The following is a 17464-nucleotide window of genomic DNA, read 5'->3' as shown; positions in this document are numbered from 1 at the left end:
GGTCACATATCTTGCTGCTGTGATGGCACACTGTGGTACTTCACCCAGTAGATATAGTTGATCAAAATTGGGTTTGTTTTCGAATTCTTTGTGGATCTGTGTAATCTGAGGGAAATATGTGTCTCTAATATGGCCATACATTTGGCAGGAGGTTAGGAAGTGCAGCTCAGTTTCGACCTCATTTTTTTGGGCAGTGTGCACATAGCCTGTCTTCTCTTGAGAGCCAGGTCTGCCTACAGTGACATTTCTCAATAGCAAGGCTATGCTTACTGAGTCTGTACATCGTCAAAGATTTCCTTGATTTTGTACATATTTTTTAAAAGATTTTCAAATTCTCTCTCTTATTCCCTCTTATGTGTAGGCAGGCATGAATAATGTTCAGTAGCCTGTGTATCTGTGTAGCTCTCAGTGTCCCTCCCTCCCTCCCTCCCTCCCTCCCTCCCTCCCTCCCTCCCTCCCTCCCTCCCTCCCTCCCTCCCTCCCTCCCTCCCTCCCTCCCTCCCTCCCTCCCTCCATCCCTCCCTCCCTCCCTCCCTCCCTGATGTGGGGTTGTGTGTGTGTGTAACCTAGTTGGACAGATGTGGGGTTGTGTGTGTGTGTAACCTAGTTGGACAGATGTGGGATTGTGTGTGTGTAACCTAGTTGGAATGATGTGGGATTGTGTGTGTGTGTAACCTAGTTGGACAGATGTGGGATTGTGTGTGTGTGTAACCTAGTTGGAAAGATGTGGGGTTGTGTGTGTGTAACCTAGTTGGAATGATGTGGGATTGTGTGTGTGTGTAACCTAGTTGGACAGATGTGGGATTGTGTGTGTGTGTAACCTAGTTGGAATGATGTGGGGTTGTGTGTGTGTAACCTAGTTGGACAGATGTGGGATTGTGTGTGTGTAACCTAGTTGGACAGATGTGGGATTGTGTGTGTGTAACCTAGTTGGACAGATGTGGGGTTGTGTGTGTGTGTAACCCAATTAGACAGATTTGGGATTGTGTGTGTGTGTAACCTAGTTGGAATGATGTGGGGTTGTGTGTGTTTGTAACCCAATTAGACAGATTTGGGATTGTGTGTGTGTGTAACCTAGTTGGAATGATGTGGGGTTGTGTGTGTGTGTAACCTGAGTGTCCCACCTTAGAGACTGCTGCCCTTTGTATATAGACATTGGACACTGATCACTTTAATAATGTTTACATACTGTTTTACCCACTTCATATATACAGTCAGCGCATTCGAAAAGTATACAGACCGTTTGACTTTTTCAACATTTTGTTACATTACAGCCTTATTATTAAATGGATTAAATCATTTTTTCCCCTCATCAATCTACACACAATACCACCCCATTATGACAAAGCGAAAACAGATTTTAAGAAATGTTTGCAAATTGAGCTCAGGTCTATCCTGTTTCCATTGATAATCCATGAGATGTTTCTACAACTTGATTGGAGTCGATCTGTGGTCAATTCAATTGATTGGACATGATTTGGAAAAGCACACCCCTGTCTATTTAAGGTCCCACAGTTGACAGTGCATTTTTTAAAATTAATTTGCTGATATCAAAATACAAAAACTGTTTTTGCTTTGTCATTATGAGGAATTGTGTGTAGATTGATGAGTGGAAAAATCATTTTATTCCATTTTAGAATAGGGCGGTAATGTAACACAATGTGGGAAAAGTCAAGGGGTCAGAATAATATCTGAATGCTCTGTATATACTGTATTCTAGTCATGGCTCATCCTGTATAACTACTGCTGTACACACCTTTTCTATTCATATACTGTCCACGCTGTCTATACACACCATTATATACACTGAGTAACCCAAACATTATGAGCACCTTCTTAATGTCGAGTTGCACCCCCTGCCCCTTTTGGCCTCAAAACAACCTAAATTCGGAACAGGCCGTCATTGTAATTAAGAATGTGTTCTTAACTGACTTGCCCAGTTAAATAAAGGTTAAAAAACACACACAATCCATGTCTCAGTTGTCTCAAGGTTTAAAAATCCTTCTTCAACCTGTCTCCTCCCCTTCATCTAAGCTGATTGAAGTGGATTTAACAAGTGACATCAATAAGGGATCATAGCTTTCACCTGGATTCACCTGGTCAGTATATGTCATGGTAAGAGCAGGTGTCCTTAATTTCTTCTACACTCAATGTATATTTGTAATCCGGACTCTGGTCCGGAAGCGAATTTCCAGCAATCCTATCCGTTTTGTACTGTGTATTTAAATACTGTATTTCAAGTATACACTACATGCCCAAAGTATGTGGAAACCCCTGGATTCGGCTATTTCAGCCACACCTATTGCTGGGGTGTATAAAAGCAAGCACACCGCCATGCAATCTCCATAGACAAACATTGGGAGTAGAATGGCCTTACTGAAGAGCTCAGTGACTTTCAATGTGGCACCGTCATAGGATGACACCTTTCCAACAAGTCAGTTCGCCAAATGTCTGCCCTGCTAGTACTGCCCCGGTCAACTGTAAGTGCTGTTATTGTGAAGTGGAAACATTTAGGAACAATGGCTCAGCCGTGAAGTGGTAGGCCACACAAACTCACAGAACGCGACCGCCGAGTTCTGAAGCGCGTAGAGCATAAATTTGTCTGTCCTCGGTTGCAACACTCACTACTGAGTTTCAAACTGCCTCTTGAAGCAACGTCAGCACAAGAACTGTTCGCCGGGAGCTTCATGAAATGTGTTTCCATGGCCGAGCAGCCGCACACAAGCCTAAGATCACCATGCGCCAGGAGTGGGCAAAGTTTTTGGCTTGAGGACCACATTGGGATTTTGAAATTCAACGGAGGGCCTCCCGAGTTTGCGGGGGCCTCCCGAGTGGCGCAGCGGTCTAAGGTACTGCATCGCAGTGCTTGAGGCGTCACTACAGACACGTGTTCAATCCCAGGCTGTGTTACAGCTGGCCGTGACTGGGAGACCCATGAGGCGGTGCACAATTGGCCCAGCGTTGTCCGGGTTAGGGGAGGGTTTGGCTGGCAGGGATGTCCCATCGCGCACTAGCGTCTCCTGTGGCAGGCCGGGCGTAGTGCTTGCCTGGTGCACGGTGTTTCCTCCGACACATTGGTGTGGCTGGCTTCCGGATTGGATGTGCATTGTGTCAAGAAGCAGTGCGGCTAGGCTGGGTTGTGTTTCGGAGGACGCACGGCTCTCGACCTTCGCCCCTCCCGAGTCCGTACGGGGGTTGCAGTGATGGGACAAGGCTAACTACCAATTGGATACCATGAAATTGGGGAGAAAAAAGGGCAATTAAAAAATATATATATTTGTATTATTTTTCACCCCTGTCTCACGGGCCGGATTGAAGTGCCCGGCAGGCCGTTCTTTGCCCCCCTTGCCATGCACAATGCCAAGCGTCGGCTGGAGTGGTGTAAAGCTCGCCTCCATTGGACTCTGAAGCAGTGGAAATGTGTTCTCAGGAGGGATGGATCACACTTCACCATCTGGCTGTTCGACAGACGCTACCTGCCCGAATGCATAGTGCTAACTGTAAAGTTTGGTCGGGGTGCAATAATGACATAGGGAAGTCTTAAGGCTACCACATACAATGAAATTGGTTCTCTAGATTGGTGTGGAAGAACTTGACTGGCCTGCACAGAGCCCTGACCTCAACCCCATTGAACACCTTTAGGATGAATTGGAACACCGACTGGGAGCCAGGCCTAATCGCCCAACATCAGTACCCGACCTCACTAATGCTTTTGTGGCTGAATAGAAACAAGTCCCTGCAGCAATGTTCCAACAAGTGGATAGCCTTCCCAGAAGACTGGAGGGTGTTATAACAGCAAAGGGGGGACCATATTAATGCCCATGATTTTAGAATGAGATGTTCAACGAGCAGGTGTCCACATACTCTTGCTATTTTGGCCATATAGTTTAGCTCATTGTAATATTTTTACTACTTTACATTGCATTTTAGTTACACTGTTTATACACACTGCATATTTATTTATAAACTGGATTATTAACATAGACATATTTATGGACTTGTTTTACTGCATTGTTAGGAGCTAGTTACATAAGCATTTTTCTGAACCCGCTATAACACCTGAAACTAAACTGTATTCACAACCAATAAACAAATAGATTTTTACTTTACTTTCCCTAAATGCAGCTTTACCCAACCAATGCCCACTGTTAGCCCAAGGACCCCATGCTATATGAGATAGTGTGTAGTAGTAGGGAAGTGAATTTAAGGGGCTGTTTTTCGGTTTTGGTGGTTTCTTAGAAGAACACTCGCCTTGGCTGGCCTTCAACTGACGTCATAACACACACACACACAAATATGGAGTTTTCCAGTCCAGGGGCTTGTGTAGAGTTGAGCAGGCCACATGAAAACAGACCCAGCCACTGAAGTCAGACAACCACTGCCATGGATTAGTAGACTGAGAACCATTACAGCTGCCTGCCTGCCTGCCTCCATCTCCCCATCGCTCTCTCTCTCCCTCCATCTCTCTATTTCTCTCTCCCTCTTCTCCCCATCGCTCTCTCTCTCTCTCCATCTCTCACTTTCTCTCTCCCTCTCTCTCTTTCTCTCTCCCTCTTCTTCCTATCGCTCTCTTTCTCCTTCTCCCTCTTAGTTTTTCCTCTCCGTTGACAGGCTCCAGGCTTACAATCTAAAGAGTATCCCAACTCCAAAACAAGCTCTTATAACCAGCAGTTATCCAGAGAGAGAGAGATGAATTACTTAATGAATTCATCCTGGGTTGGCTCGCTCCACGGCTGACCTCTGCTTGGACTGACCCACTTCTGGAGTGGACACTCTTCCACCCCCCCACACACACACCAACTGGACCTCCTTCTTCATCCCCCTCTTTTCTCCTCCTTCTTCCTCCCCCTTCCTGCTCCTTCCTTGTCCTACCTCGGGATTCCTCATCTTTTCTCGTCCTTCTTCGTGTTTCCTCCCCCTCCCGCTTTCTCGTCTTTCCATGTTCTTCTACCCCTTCCCCCTTCCCTCTCCTTCCTCGTCCTTCCTAACCCTTCCTTCTCCTTTCTCTTTCTTCCTAACCCTTCCTCATCCTTCCTCCTCCTTTCTCCTTCCTCGTCCTTCTTGTACCTTCCTCGTCCTTCCTACCCCTTCTTCCTCCTTCCTCACCCGTCATACCCATTCGTCCTCCTTCCTACCCCTTCCTCCTCCTTCCTCATCCTTCCTTCCCACACCTCCTTCCTCGTCCTTCCTACACCTTCCTTGTCCTTCATCGTCCTTCCTTCCCACAGCTCCCCCTTCATCGTCCTTCCTACCCCTTCCTCGTCCATCCTACCCCTTCCTCGTCCTTCCTACCGCTTCCTCCTCCTTCCTACCCCTTCCTCCTCCTTCCTTGTCCTTCCTTCCCACACCTCGTCCTTCCTCGTCCTTCCCACACCTTCCTTGTCCTTCATCGTCCTTCCTTCCCACGCCTCCTCCTTCCTCGTCCTTCCTACCCCTTCCTCCTCCTTCCTTGTCCTTCCTTCCCACACCTCCTCCTTCCTCGTCCTTCCTACACCTTCCTTGTCCTTCATCGTCCTTCCTTCCCACAGCTCCCCCTTCCTCGTCCTTCCTACCCCTTCCTCCTCCTTCCTCGTCCTTCCTTCCCACACCTCCTCCTTCCTCGTCCTTCCTACACCTTCCTTGTCCTTCCTCGTCCCTCCTACCCCTTTCTCCTCCTTCCTCGTCCCTCCTACCCCTTTCTCCTCCTTCCTCCTCCTTCCTACCCCTTTCTCCTCCTTCCTTGTCCTTCCTACCCCTTTCTCCTCCTTCCTCATCCCTCCTACCCCTTTCTCCTCCTTCCTCCTCCTTCCTACCCCTTCCTCCTCCTTCCTCGTCCTTCCTACCCCTTCCTCGTCCATCCTACCCCTTCCTCGTCCTTCCTACCGCTTCCTCCTCCTTCCTACCCCTTCCTCCTCCTTCCGTGTCCTTCCTTCCCACACCTCGTCCTTCCTCGTCCTTCCCACACCTTCCTTGTCCTTCATCGTCCTTCCTTCCCACGCCTCCTCCTTCCTCGTCCTTCCTACCCCTTCCTCCTCCTTCCTTGTCCTTCCTTCCCACACCTCCTCCTTCCTCGTCCTTCCTACACCTTCCTTGTCCTTCATCGTCCTTCCTTCCCACAGCTCCCCCTTCCTCGTCCTTCCTACCCGTTCCTCCTCCTTCCTCGTCCTTCCTTCCCACACCTCCTCCTTCCTCGTCCTTCCTACACCTTCCTTGTCCTTCCTCGTCCCTCCTACCCCTTTCTCCTCCTTCCTCGTCCCTCCTACCCCTTTCTCCTCCTTCCTCCTCCTTCCTACCCCTTTCTCCTCCTTCCTTGTCCTTCCTACCCCTTTCTCCTCCTTCCTCGTCCCTCCTACCCCTTTCTCCTCCTTCCTCCTCCTTCCTACCCCTTCCTCCTCCTTCCTCGTCCTTCCTACCCCTTCCTCGTCCGTCCTATCCCTTCCTCGTCCTTCCTAATCCTTCCTACCCCTTCCTCCTCCTTCCTCGTCCTTCCCTACCCCTTCCTCTTCCTTCCTCTGTCTTCCTGCTCCTTCCTCCTCCGCCTTCCTCTCCCTTCCTCCCCCCTCCTCTTCCTTCCCCTCCTTCCTCAACCTCCCTCCTCCTTCCTCCCTCTTCCCCTCCTCCTGCCTCCCACTTCCTCCTCCTTCTATATTCTGCTTTCCTCTCTTCATTGTGAAGCATGTTTTAATTAGTTTCATTTTTTTCAAGAGAAGGAAAGCAACCTCAAGCCTTTTGTCAGATGCCATTTCCTCTGGGCTGGTTGGACCTACACACACGCACACACACACACACGCACACACACACGCACGCATGCACACTCACACGCACACACACACACACAGACAGAACCTTCCTGTTGATGCAAGTGTTTAGTCTTTCCCTTTGTGTTTTGGCCATTTATTCTACAGACTCTGGTCCTTCTCCTCTGTTTCTGTTGCCTCTCTGGCTCAATTCTTTATGACCTGCTTGAATCTGGATCATCCGTTAGTCCAATCGTCCCATAATGCACTGCATTTCTTACCTTACTGGTCTGCTTTGTTGTCCACATACCTCCAGGTTCTGTGATAGTAGGTTGGAGCTGTGAGAGCCTATTGTGGTCTTTCAGGGATGCTTTCTACACAACAGCAGGGATTTCCCTCCACCAAATAATTGTAATATGACGAGACACAATAGAGTGTTTCAGATGAGAGTATGTCAGGGCCAGTGTTATTCATATTCCATAGAATACTCCCTGCCTGTGGAACTCAAAATGGAGGTGTGTGTGTGTGTGTGTGTGTGTGTGTGTGTGTGTGTGTGTGTGTGTGTGTGTGTGTGTGTGTGTGTGTGTGTGTGTGTGTGTGTGTGTGTGTGTGTGTGTGTGTGTGTGTGTGTGTGTGTGTGTGTGTGTGTGTGTGTGTGTGTGTGTGTGCATTCTCATGGTCTGCACAAAACAAGAGGCGAGTGGGAGTTAACAGGAGTGAAGTGGAGTTCTATGCTGTTTGTATGCTGAGACAACAGGAACCCTCCTCTGCCTTAGGTCAGCAACCAACTAAGTCGTTTAAGAGTGGCTGTTAACAAAGCTACTGTTGATTCTGTTTGGTAGTGAGGAGAGGGAGAGGGGGAGAGACGGGTACAGGGGGGAGGACAGGAGTGAGGGAGGAGGGAGAAAGCAAGAGAGTCCAGGGTAAGAGGTGTTAGGGGGACAAACAGATATGGGATCAGGCTAGTGCACTAATCAAACCATTAGGTTATGGACTGCATTCCTTTGTAGCATAACAAGGTGTTGTATTAAAACAGCCTGCCCAGTACCCTCTCTCTCCCCTGCAGAGCGGTCTACAGTCCACAGTTCTATTAATTAGTCCTGTGGTCCTGTCCCGTGAGTAATATCTCCAGCCCACAATCATCCTGAACCAAGAAGAACGGGTCCTGGAAGGTAATTGACCCTGAACCCCTCTAAATGCAAGGTCCCGTTGATATCATTTGTGAGAAACCCGCCCCTTCCAAGTCCCTTACAATCGACGGGAAAGACCTGCAAGTCTGTCAATCAGTCAAAATTCTTGGAGTCATTGTGCAAAAGAATCTGCAGTGTAATGACCAAGTAACGTCCATGGTTAGAAAGCGAAATAAGACGTTGTTCTTCCTACGCAGAATAAATTGGCTAAATGTGCCACTGGCCCGCCTGGTAGCTACTGTATCTCCACAGGCTACGTTCGTCCCCTACCTGGAATACACAGCACCAACTTGGCATAGCTCCTTAATTAACTCAAGCCCTCTCCGACCAACTGGGGCACATCCAGAAGCCATCCTCAGTATATCCTGGATACAAGGATGCTCTGACTTCATTACCACTACCTCCACTTCATTACCACTACCCCCACTTCATTACCACTACCTCCACTTCATTACCACTACCCCCACTTCATTACCACTACCTCCACTTCATCACCACTACCCCCACTTCATTACCACTACCCCCACTTCATTACCACTACCTCCACTTCATTACCACTACCCCCACTTCATTACCACTACCCCCACTTCATTACCACTACCCCCACTTCATTACCACTACCCCCACTTCATTACCACTACCTCCACTTCATTACCACTACCCCCACTTCATCACCACTACCCCCACTTCATAACCACTACCTCCACTTCATTACCACTACCCCCACTTCATTACCACTACCCCCACTTCATTACCACTACCCCCACTTCATTACCACTACCCCCACTTCATTACCACTACCTCCACTTCATTACCACTACCCCCACTTCATTACCACTACCCCCACTTCATTACCACTACCCCCACTTCATTACCACTACCCCCACTTCATTACCACTACCCCCACTTCATTACCACTACCCCCACTTCATTACCACTACCCCCACTTCATTACCACTACCCCCACTTCATTACCACTACCCCCACTTCATTACCACTACCCCCACTTCATTACCACTACCCCCACTTCATTACCACTACCCCCACTTCATTACCACTACCTCCACTTCATTACCACTACCCCCACTTCATTACCACTACCCCCACTTCATTACCACTACCCCCACTTCATTACCACTACCCCCACTTCATTACCACTACCCCCACTTCATTACCACTACCCCCACTTCATTACCACTACCCCCACTTCATTACCACTACCCCCACTTCATTACCACTACCCCCACTTCATTACCACTACCTCCACTTCATTACCACTACCCCCACTTCATTACCACTACCCCCACTTCATTACCACTACCTCCACTTCATTACCACTACCCCCACTTCATTACCACTACCCCCACTTCATGAGAGAAACTGTGCCTGGGTGTTTTATTTTTTTAACCAGGCAAGTCAGTTAAGAACAAAATCTTATTTTACAATGACGGCCTACCCCAGCCAAACCCTAACCCGGACGACGCTGGGCCAATTGTGCGCCACCCTATGGGTCTCCCAATCACGGCCGGTTGTGATTCAGCTCAGGATCAAACCAGGGTCTGTAGTGACACCTCTAGCACTGAGATGCAGTGCTTTAGGCCGCTGCTCCACTCGGCAGCCCTTGGCTGTCTCCCTGTTCAAGTCTCCCTTCAGGGACTGGTTACCTGCCTGTCAAGGACAGATGTCAGGCAGATCCACCCGCAGTGCCCACCTGCTCTCTATGCCACAGGCCAGGACTTAGAGATCACCCGTATCCTACCTAACTAATCAACAAAACTCTTTGAGTCTCCTAAATGTACATATTGTCATGAATTGTACTTGTGATTTCAATGTAAATAGTTTATTGTATGTGTAGTGTAATATCATGTATTTCAGTGACCTTGACTGACATGTGGATATCAGAACGTGAACCTTTTACTACATGGTGACGTAGATAGACTGTTACTGCCATTAGGATTTGCCTGTTAACATTTTGGACATGTCTTAGCTGTGTTATGGTTGTTTATGTTATGGCATGTGGTCAATGGCAGTTAGATAAGACATAGATAAGACTGGTACTAGCCGAGCTGGTCTCCATGTTCACTGACTGACTGACTGACTGTCTGACTGACTGACTACACATCTCTGGTCAATATTGACCCTCTTAGCTGGCGGGAGAAACTTTGACGTTGTTGATTTTACCTTGTTGATTATTAACACAAAGTTCACACAAAAGGGCCTCATTGTCACTGAAACTGACCTCCTTACCTTTTGGTTATCATGTGAAGCTTATTGATTTGGCTTTACGTGGTCAAAAATATTTGAGGGCTATATCAAACCATAACACCTTCCCTGGATTGGTGTAGATGTAACCGGTGTGAAATGGCTAGCTAGTTAGCGGGGTGCGTGCTAATAGCGTTTCAATCGGTGAGGTCACTCGCTCTGAGACCTTGAAGTAGTTGTTCCCCTTGCTCTGCAAGGGCCGCAGCTTTTGTGGAGCGATGGGTAACGATGCTTCGTGGGAGGCAGTTGTTAATGTGTGCAGAGGGTCCCTGGTTTGAGCCCAGGTAAGGGCGAAGAGAGGGACGTAAGCAAAACTGTTACATAGATTTGAGGGCTATATCCAACCATAACACCTTCCCTGGGTTGGTGTGACCTATTCTTCTGTTGGTCATTAGGTTGGCTGAGAGCCTCTAAAGGAGAGGAGGAACAATGTTTGATCCTGTGTGATACTGGCTCTGGATCAGGTTCCTGCTGCTGGTGGTGTGTTTACCTGGGCCTAGCCCGGGACCTCCTGGGCTGCTGGGTGCCATGCATATCCGTAGACCTGGGGCCTGGGCGGCGGGTACTTCTCCAACCCCCTGATCTCTCCCTGGCCGAGGGGAGGAAGGAAAACAATGCGTCCAGTCTGGCTATGTGTCTACATGTATGGGACCTTCTCAGGATCTCTGCACAATCAGATCCTTCTCCTTAGGGAGGTTTATTTTTCTGCCCAACAACTAGCTTTCAAATCGCACACCGTTCCGGCCCTGCCACCCGGCCTCCCGTCCTGCCACCCGGCCTCCCGTCCTGCCACCCGGCCTCCCGTCCCTCCTCCTTGCTTTAGCAGGGTGTGTACTCTTAGTTTTAACTGACTTCCTGGCTCCCTGGCTTTACCCAAACACCTCTGCAGGAAGCAACAACCCAGTACACTGGCTGGGTGGCACAGCGTTGTGCCTGGCTGAACCTAATCTGGATGTACTGTAGTCCGACAAAACACTCCATGACACAATGTATCACACCGAGGATGCTAACTGCTCTCGCCCATGCCCTCGCCTTCTAACTGTAGCCCTTAAACGTAGAACTTAATAAACACTGCCTGTCGTTGTGTTGTTGTGACCCAACACTATGCCGTCTTTACTATATAGTAGTTGAGACTGTGTGTTTGGGTTTGTGTGCTCTCCTGTAGGTGTTCCAGGACCTGGGAGTGACGGTGCTGGCCGGGGCGTCAGAGGGCTACAACGTCTGTCTGTTTGCCTACGGGCAGACTGGCACTGGCAAGACCTACACCATGATGGGCACACTGGTGAGGAGGGGAGGGGATTATAACTATCATATGGTAACACTTGACTTAATGCAGGCATAATGCATTATGATGCAGTTATAATGTGTTGTAAGGAAAGTGTTACCTGTCATATCATCTGGAACATGGCTGTTGGCATTCTCAGCTCTGCTATATGTGTTGAAAGAAGACACAGTGTCAATAGAGTTAATGACGCTTCTCTTTCCCTCCCTCCCTCACTCACTCTCTCCTCCTCCCCCTCCTCCTCCTCCTCCTCCTCCTCCTCCTCCTCTCAGGACTCCATGGGCCTGACCCCCAGGATTTGTCAGGTAAGGAAGTGGTCCTGTAATTCAGTCTACAGGGTCCTGGTGAGGTAGTGTCCTGGTTAATGACCAGTTCTACCTGTCTGGTCTCTACAGGGCCTGTTCAAATCTGATGACACATTCCCCGAAGGACACAACTCCAGCAGGGTTGAGATCAGGTAAGAGGGGTCTGTGTGTTTGAGGTAAGAGGGAACATTGTGTTTGAGGTAAGAGGAACATTGTGTTTGAGGTAAGAGGGAACATTGTGTTTGAGGTAATAGGGAACATTGTGTTTCAGGTAAGAGGGAACATTGTGTTTGAGGTAATAGGGAACATTTTGTTCGAGGTAAGCGGGAACATTGTGTTCGAGTAAGAGGTAACATTGTGTTTGAGGTAAGAGGAACATTGTGTTTGAGGTAAGAGGAACATTGTTTTGAGTGATGGTCTGACTCTGACTATCAGTGAGTGTATTATTTACTATTCTTCACCTGCAGTTTCCTGGAGATCTATAATGAGCGTGTTCGTGACCTGCTGCGAGGCAGAGAGCAGAAGAAGAAACCCTCCCTACGGGTTAGGGAGCATCCTGAGAAAGGACCCTATGTACAAGGTGAAGGGCAGAACAAGTGTCTACTAACAAGTGTGTACTACACTAAGCAGCAGTGGATGGGGTGGTGTTACATGGCAATACCCCCCTCAAGCCCAAATTTACACCACTCCAATGTTTGGGGAGCAGTGCATTAGTGCAGACTTCAGGAGGAAGGTATAGAATTGGGATGCAGAATAGGACTCCCTCCCTCACTCACCAACTCAGTAGAGATGCTGTAGCTGAGGTGAGCAGTAGTAATGTTGTTTAGGTGAGGTGAGCAGTAGTTAGATCTCCCACAACAACTTAGTAGAGATGTTGTTTAGGTGAGCAGTAGTTAGATCTCCCACAACAACTGAGTAGTAATGTTGTTTAGATGAGGTGAGCAGTATTTAGATCTCCCACAACAACTGAGTAGTAATGTTGTTTAGATGTGGTGAGCAGTAGTTAGATCTCCCACAACAACTCAGTAGTAATGTTGTTTAGATGTGGTGAGCAGTAGTTAAATCTCCCACAACAACTCAGTAGTAATGTTGTTTAGGTGAGGTGAGCAGTAGTTAGATCTCCCACAACAACTCAGTAGTAATGTTGTTTAGGTGAGGTGAGCAGTAGTTAGATCTCCCACAACAACTCAGTAGTAATGTTGTTTAGATGTGGTGAGCAGTAGTTAAATCTCCCACAACAACTGAGTAGTAATGTTGTTTAGATGTGGTGAGCAGTAGTTAGATCTCCCACAACAACTCAGTAGTAATGTTGTTTAGATGTGGTGAGCAGTAGTTAAATCTCCCACAACAACTGAGTAGTAATGTTGTTTAGATGTGGTGAGCAGTAGTTAGATCTCCCACAACAACTCAGTAGTAATGTTGTTTAGATGTGGTGAGCAGTAGTTAGATCTCCCACAACAACCCAGTAGAGATGTTGTTTAGGTGTGGTGAGCAGTAGTTAGATCTCCCACAACAACTCAGTAGAGATGTTGTTTAGATGTGGTGAGCAGTAGTTAGATCTCCCACAACAACTCAGTAGAGATGTTGTTTAGGTGTGATGAGCAGTAGTTAGATCTCCCACAACAACTCAGTAGAGATGTTGTTTAGGTGTGTTGAGCAGTAGTTAGATCTCCCACAACAACTCAGTAGTAATGTTGTTTAGATGTGGTGAGCAGTAGTTAGATCTCCCACAACAACTCAGTAGAGATGTTGTTTAGGTGTGGTGTGTGTTGTGTGTTGTTGTGGTCCTGGTATTCTGTCTGTTTGTCTGGGTTCTGGACTCCATTTTGAATACAGAGTGGCAATCCTGGCTTGAACCCAGGCTCTGCACTTTCCACTCTCTTTTTACCTCTCCCTCTCTTCCCCTCTTCCTTAGCCTCTCCCTTTATCATATCACTGTGTCTCTCCCTCATCTCTCTCACTCTCTCTCTCTCTGTCTCTGTCTTTCTCCATCATCTCTCTCTCTTTCTCTCCCTCATCTCTCTCTCTCTCTCTCTCTCTCTCTCTCTCTCTCTCTCTCTCTCTCTCTCTCTCTCTCTCTCAATTTTCAATTCAATTTGCTTTATTGTCATGACGTAACAATGTACATATTGCCAAAGCTTACTTTGGATATTTACAATATTAAAATAAGAAGAATCAAAATTGTAAAAATAACCAAGGGTCAAAATAACCATGCATTGAACAATAACAATAAACATACAGTAGAGTACATGTGCAGGTTGATTGGTCTGTCAGACACTGTCCCTCAACTTATGGCAGGCAGCAATGTAGTGCGCTGCCAACCCACAGCTCTCTGCGTCCTCCCCCAACAGGACTGGTAGCCTATCCTCATCAGAGAGGTCTTTGAAACCTTGAATAAGGGTTTCAAATTTGGGGAAATGACACTCTAATTGTTTTATTTTTACATTTTGTCAGGAAATGCAGCTCCGTCTCAGGTTCTGCTGTTGTGCAGTGGTTGCACAGCCTTTCCTCTACAGGGAGCCAGGTTTTCCTGTGTCTACCCTTCTCAATGGCAAGGCTGTGTTCACTGAGCCTGTACTTTGTCAAGGTTTTTCTAAGGTTTTGATCAGTAACCATGGTCAAATATTTAGCCACGGTGTACTGTCGATTTAGGGCAGATAGCACTGCATTTTGCTTTGTGTTTGTGTTTCCCAATGAGGAATGTAGTTTTGTTTTGACTGTGTTGTAATTTGTTTTATTCTGATTTATTGGATGTTCTGGTCCTGAGGCTTCAGTGTGTTAGTAGAACAGGTTTGTGAACTCAGCCCCAGGACCAGCTGGATGAGGGGACTCTTTTCTTTGCTCAGCTCTTGGCATTGCAGGGCTTGGTAATGTTATGAGAGGTGGTCACTGTATTTTAGTTTCCAAAACTGAATTGCTCTTTTTTTATTTTGCTTTTTACTTTTTTATTTATTTTTATTATTACTGGATTTTGGCCTAATTCTGCCCTTCATGCATAGTTTGTAGTTTTCCTCTGGACATGAGGAGAATCTTACAGAAATCTGCATGCAGGGTTTCAATGGGGTGTTTGTCCCATTTGATTAAATCTTATTTTGCAAGTGGACCCCACACCTCGCTGCCATAAAGTGCAATTCAATTAGTTTTAGCCAAATTTGAATAGGTATTTCAATTTTAATTTGTTTTTTAATGGCGTAGAATGCCCTGCGTGCTTTCTCTATCAGTTAATTCAGTGCCTCATTAAGGTGTCCAGTTGAGCTTATTTTTAAACCTAAGTAATTGTAGTGTGTGCAGTACTCCATATATTTTGTACCAATTGAGAACTTTGGTCTAATTCCCTGAGATCTGGATCTTCTCTGGAAAATCGTTATTTTAATATTTTTGGGGTTTACTGCCAGGGCCCAGGTCTGGCAGTACTGCTCTAGCAGGTCCAGGCTCTGCTGTAGGCCATGTGCTGTGGGTGACAGCAGGCATAGGTCATCTGCGAAGAGTAGGCATTTAACCTCTGAATTGTGGAGACTAACACCAGGGGCTGAGGATTTTTCTAGAATTGTGGCCAATTCATTGATGTAAATATTGAAGGGTGCAGGGCTCAGATTGCAGGCAAAGGCCCCGCCCCAGGTTAAAGAATTTTGTTATTTTCTTGCCAATTTTAATGCTGCACGTATTGCCAGTATACATTGATTTAATTATGTCATATGTTTTACCCTCTACACCACTTTCAATAACTTTGTAGAACAGTCCTGTATGCCAAATAGAATCAAATGCATTTTGGAAGTCGATAAAGCAAGCGTATATTGTTTATCTATCAGGGTGTGTAGTGTGTAAATATGATCGGTCGTTTGATGTTTTGGTATAAATCCAATTAGACTTTTACTCAAGACATTGTGCTTATTAAGGAAGTTTAGAACTCTTACATTTATAATACTACAGAAAACCTTCCCCAGTTTACTGTTCACACAAATGCCTCTGTAATTGTTAGGGTCAAATTTGTCTCCATTCTTAAAGATTGGGGTTATGAATCCTTGATTCCAGATGTCAGGGAAATAACCTACACCCAGGATCAAATTAAACAGTTTTAATATAGCCAATTGACATTTGCACTAGTGAGTTTGAGCATCTCATTTAGGATGCCATCAGGTCTGCATGCTTTTTTAAATTTGAGGGCCTGAAGTTTCTTATAGAGCTCCTGGTCAGTAATTGGGGAGTCCAATGGATTTTGATTGTCCTTTATAGCTTTTTCTAATCCATTCAACTTCTTCCTTCTCCCTTTTTCTACAGACAAACCGGAATCCTGAGGCAACAGAACTTAGTTGCTCATCATTTCCTAATCCCACACCACTGCCATCTCAACCAGGGTTGTTTAATTCAAGATTTGTCGGTCTGTCCTCTCCTCAGACCTGTCCCAGCATGTGGTGTCTGACTACAAGCAGGCGGTGGACCTATTGGAGGAGGGCATTGCCAACCGCATCACCGCGGCAACACACAACCATGACGCTAGCAGCAGATCCCATGCCATCTTCACTATCCAGTACACCCAGGTGAGGTCACAACCCGGTGTCAATCAAATCAAATCAAATTTATTTATATAGCCCTTCGTACATCAGCTAATATCTCGAAGTGCTGTACAGAAACCCAGCCTAAAACCCCAAACAGCAAGCAATGCAGGTGTAGAAGCATGGTGGCTAGGAAAAACTCCCTAGAAAGGCCAAAACCTAGGAAGAAACCTAGAGAGGAACCAGGCTATGAGGGGTGGCCAGTCCTCTTCTGGCTGTGCCGGGTGGAGATTATAACAGAACATGGCCAAGATGTTCAAATGTTCATAAATGACCAGCATGGTCAAATAATAATAATCACAGTAGTTATCGAGGGTGTAGCAAGTCAGCACCTCAGGAGTAAATGTCAGTTGGCTTTTCATAGCCGATCATTAAGAGTATCTCTACCGCTCCTGCGGTCTCTAGAGAGTTGAAAACAGCAGGTCTGGGACAGGTAGCACTTCCGGTGGACAGGTCAGGGTTCCATAGCCGCAGGCAGAACAGTTGAAACTGGAACAGCAGCAAGGCCAGGTGGACTGGGAACAGCAAGGAGTCATCAATCCAGTCCCAGCACTTAGATTCACTCACCCAGGTCACGACCCTGCCAATTCACCAATCACAGTAGTTCTTACTGCAATTAAAGCATTGAAAAGGTATGTTGTTTTTGTCCCATATAGGCTATTCTGGAGAACAACCTTCCCTCAGAGATTGTAAGCAAGATCAACCTGGTAGACCTGGCTGGCAGGTGAGTTGGTTAAAGAGGTCGCCATGCTTATTCAGAATCAGAATCATCTTTATTCGCCAAGTACATACTCAGAATATTACTTGCTGATTTGGTGCTGCTAGTGATAGACAACATTTAGAGACGGATTCCCAGATGCCTTATCATTCCAGAAGGTCTTTGTATGCATGACCAAGCTGCCCCCTAGTGGATCTCTTCTGCCACGACTGTGTGTTCACTGAGCCGGCAGTTTCATTTTATCACAACACAGCTTTTCAGTAGATACCATTTCCATCACAGGAGGTTGGTGGCACCTTAATTGGGGAGTACGGGCTTGTGGTAATGGCTGGAGTGGAATTAGTGGAATGGTATCAAATACATCAAACACATGGTTTCCATGGTTTCCTTGTGTTTGATGCCATTCCGTTAGCTCCATTCCCGCCATATTATGAGCCG

The 17464-nt window shown here is 46.8% G+C and overlaps 1 protein-coding gene across 1 annotated transcript in view; it reads left to right on the top strand.

Moving 5' to 3' along the window:
- LOC139563807 (stAR-related lipid transfer protein 9-like) overlaps window positions 1-17464 on the top strand; it is a 72084-nt gene that overhangs the window by 21477 nt on the left and 33143 nt on the right. The window contains exons 4-9 of the mRNA XM_071382733.1: window positions 11334-11450; window positions 11723-11755; window positions 11846-11907; window positions 12223-12335; window positions 16151-16293; window positions 16965-17032. Coding sequence (XP_071238834.1) covers window positions 11334-11450; window positions 11723-11755; window positions 11846-11907; window positions 12223-12335; window positions 16151-16293; window positions 16965-17032 — 536 coding nt within the window. The remainder of the gene's footprint in view (window positions 1-11333; window positions 11451-11722; window positions 11756-11845; window positions 11908-12222; window positions 12336-16150; window positions 16294-16964; window positions 17033-17464) is intronic.

This window comes from Salvelinus alpinus, chromosome 34, assembly GCF_045679555.1.
Source record: "Salvelinus alpinus chromosome 34, SLU_Salpinus.1, whole genome shotgun sequence".
NCBI classification, from domain to species: Eukaryota; Metazoa; Chordata; class Actinopteri; order Salmoniformes; family Salmonidae; genus Salvelinus; species Salvelinus alpinus.
This window is presented reverse-complemented; position numbering and strand designations above follow the sequence as displayed.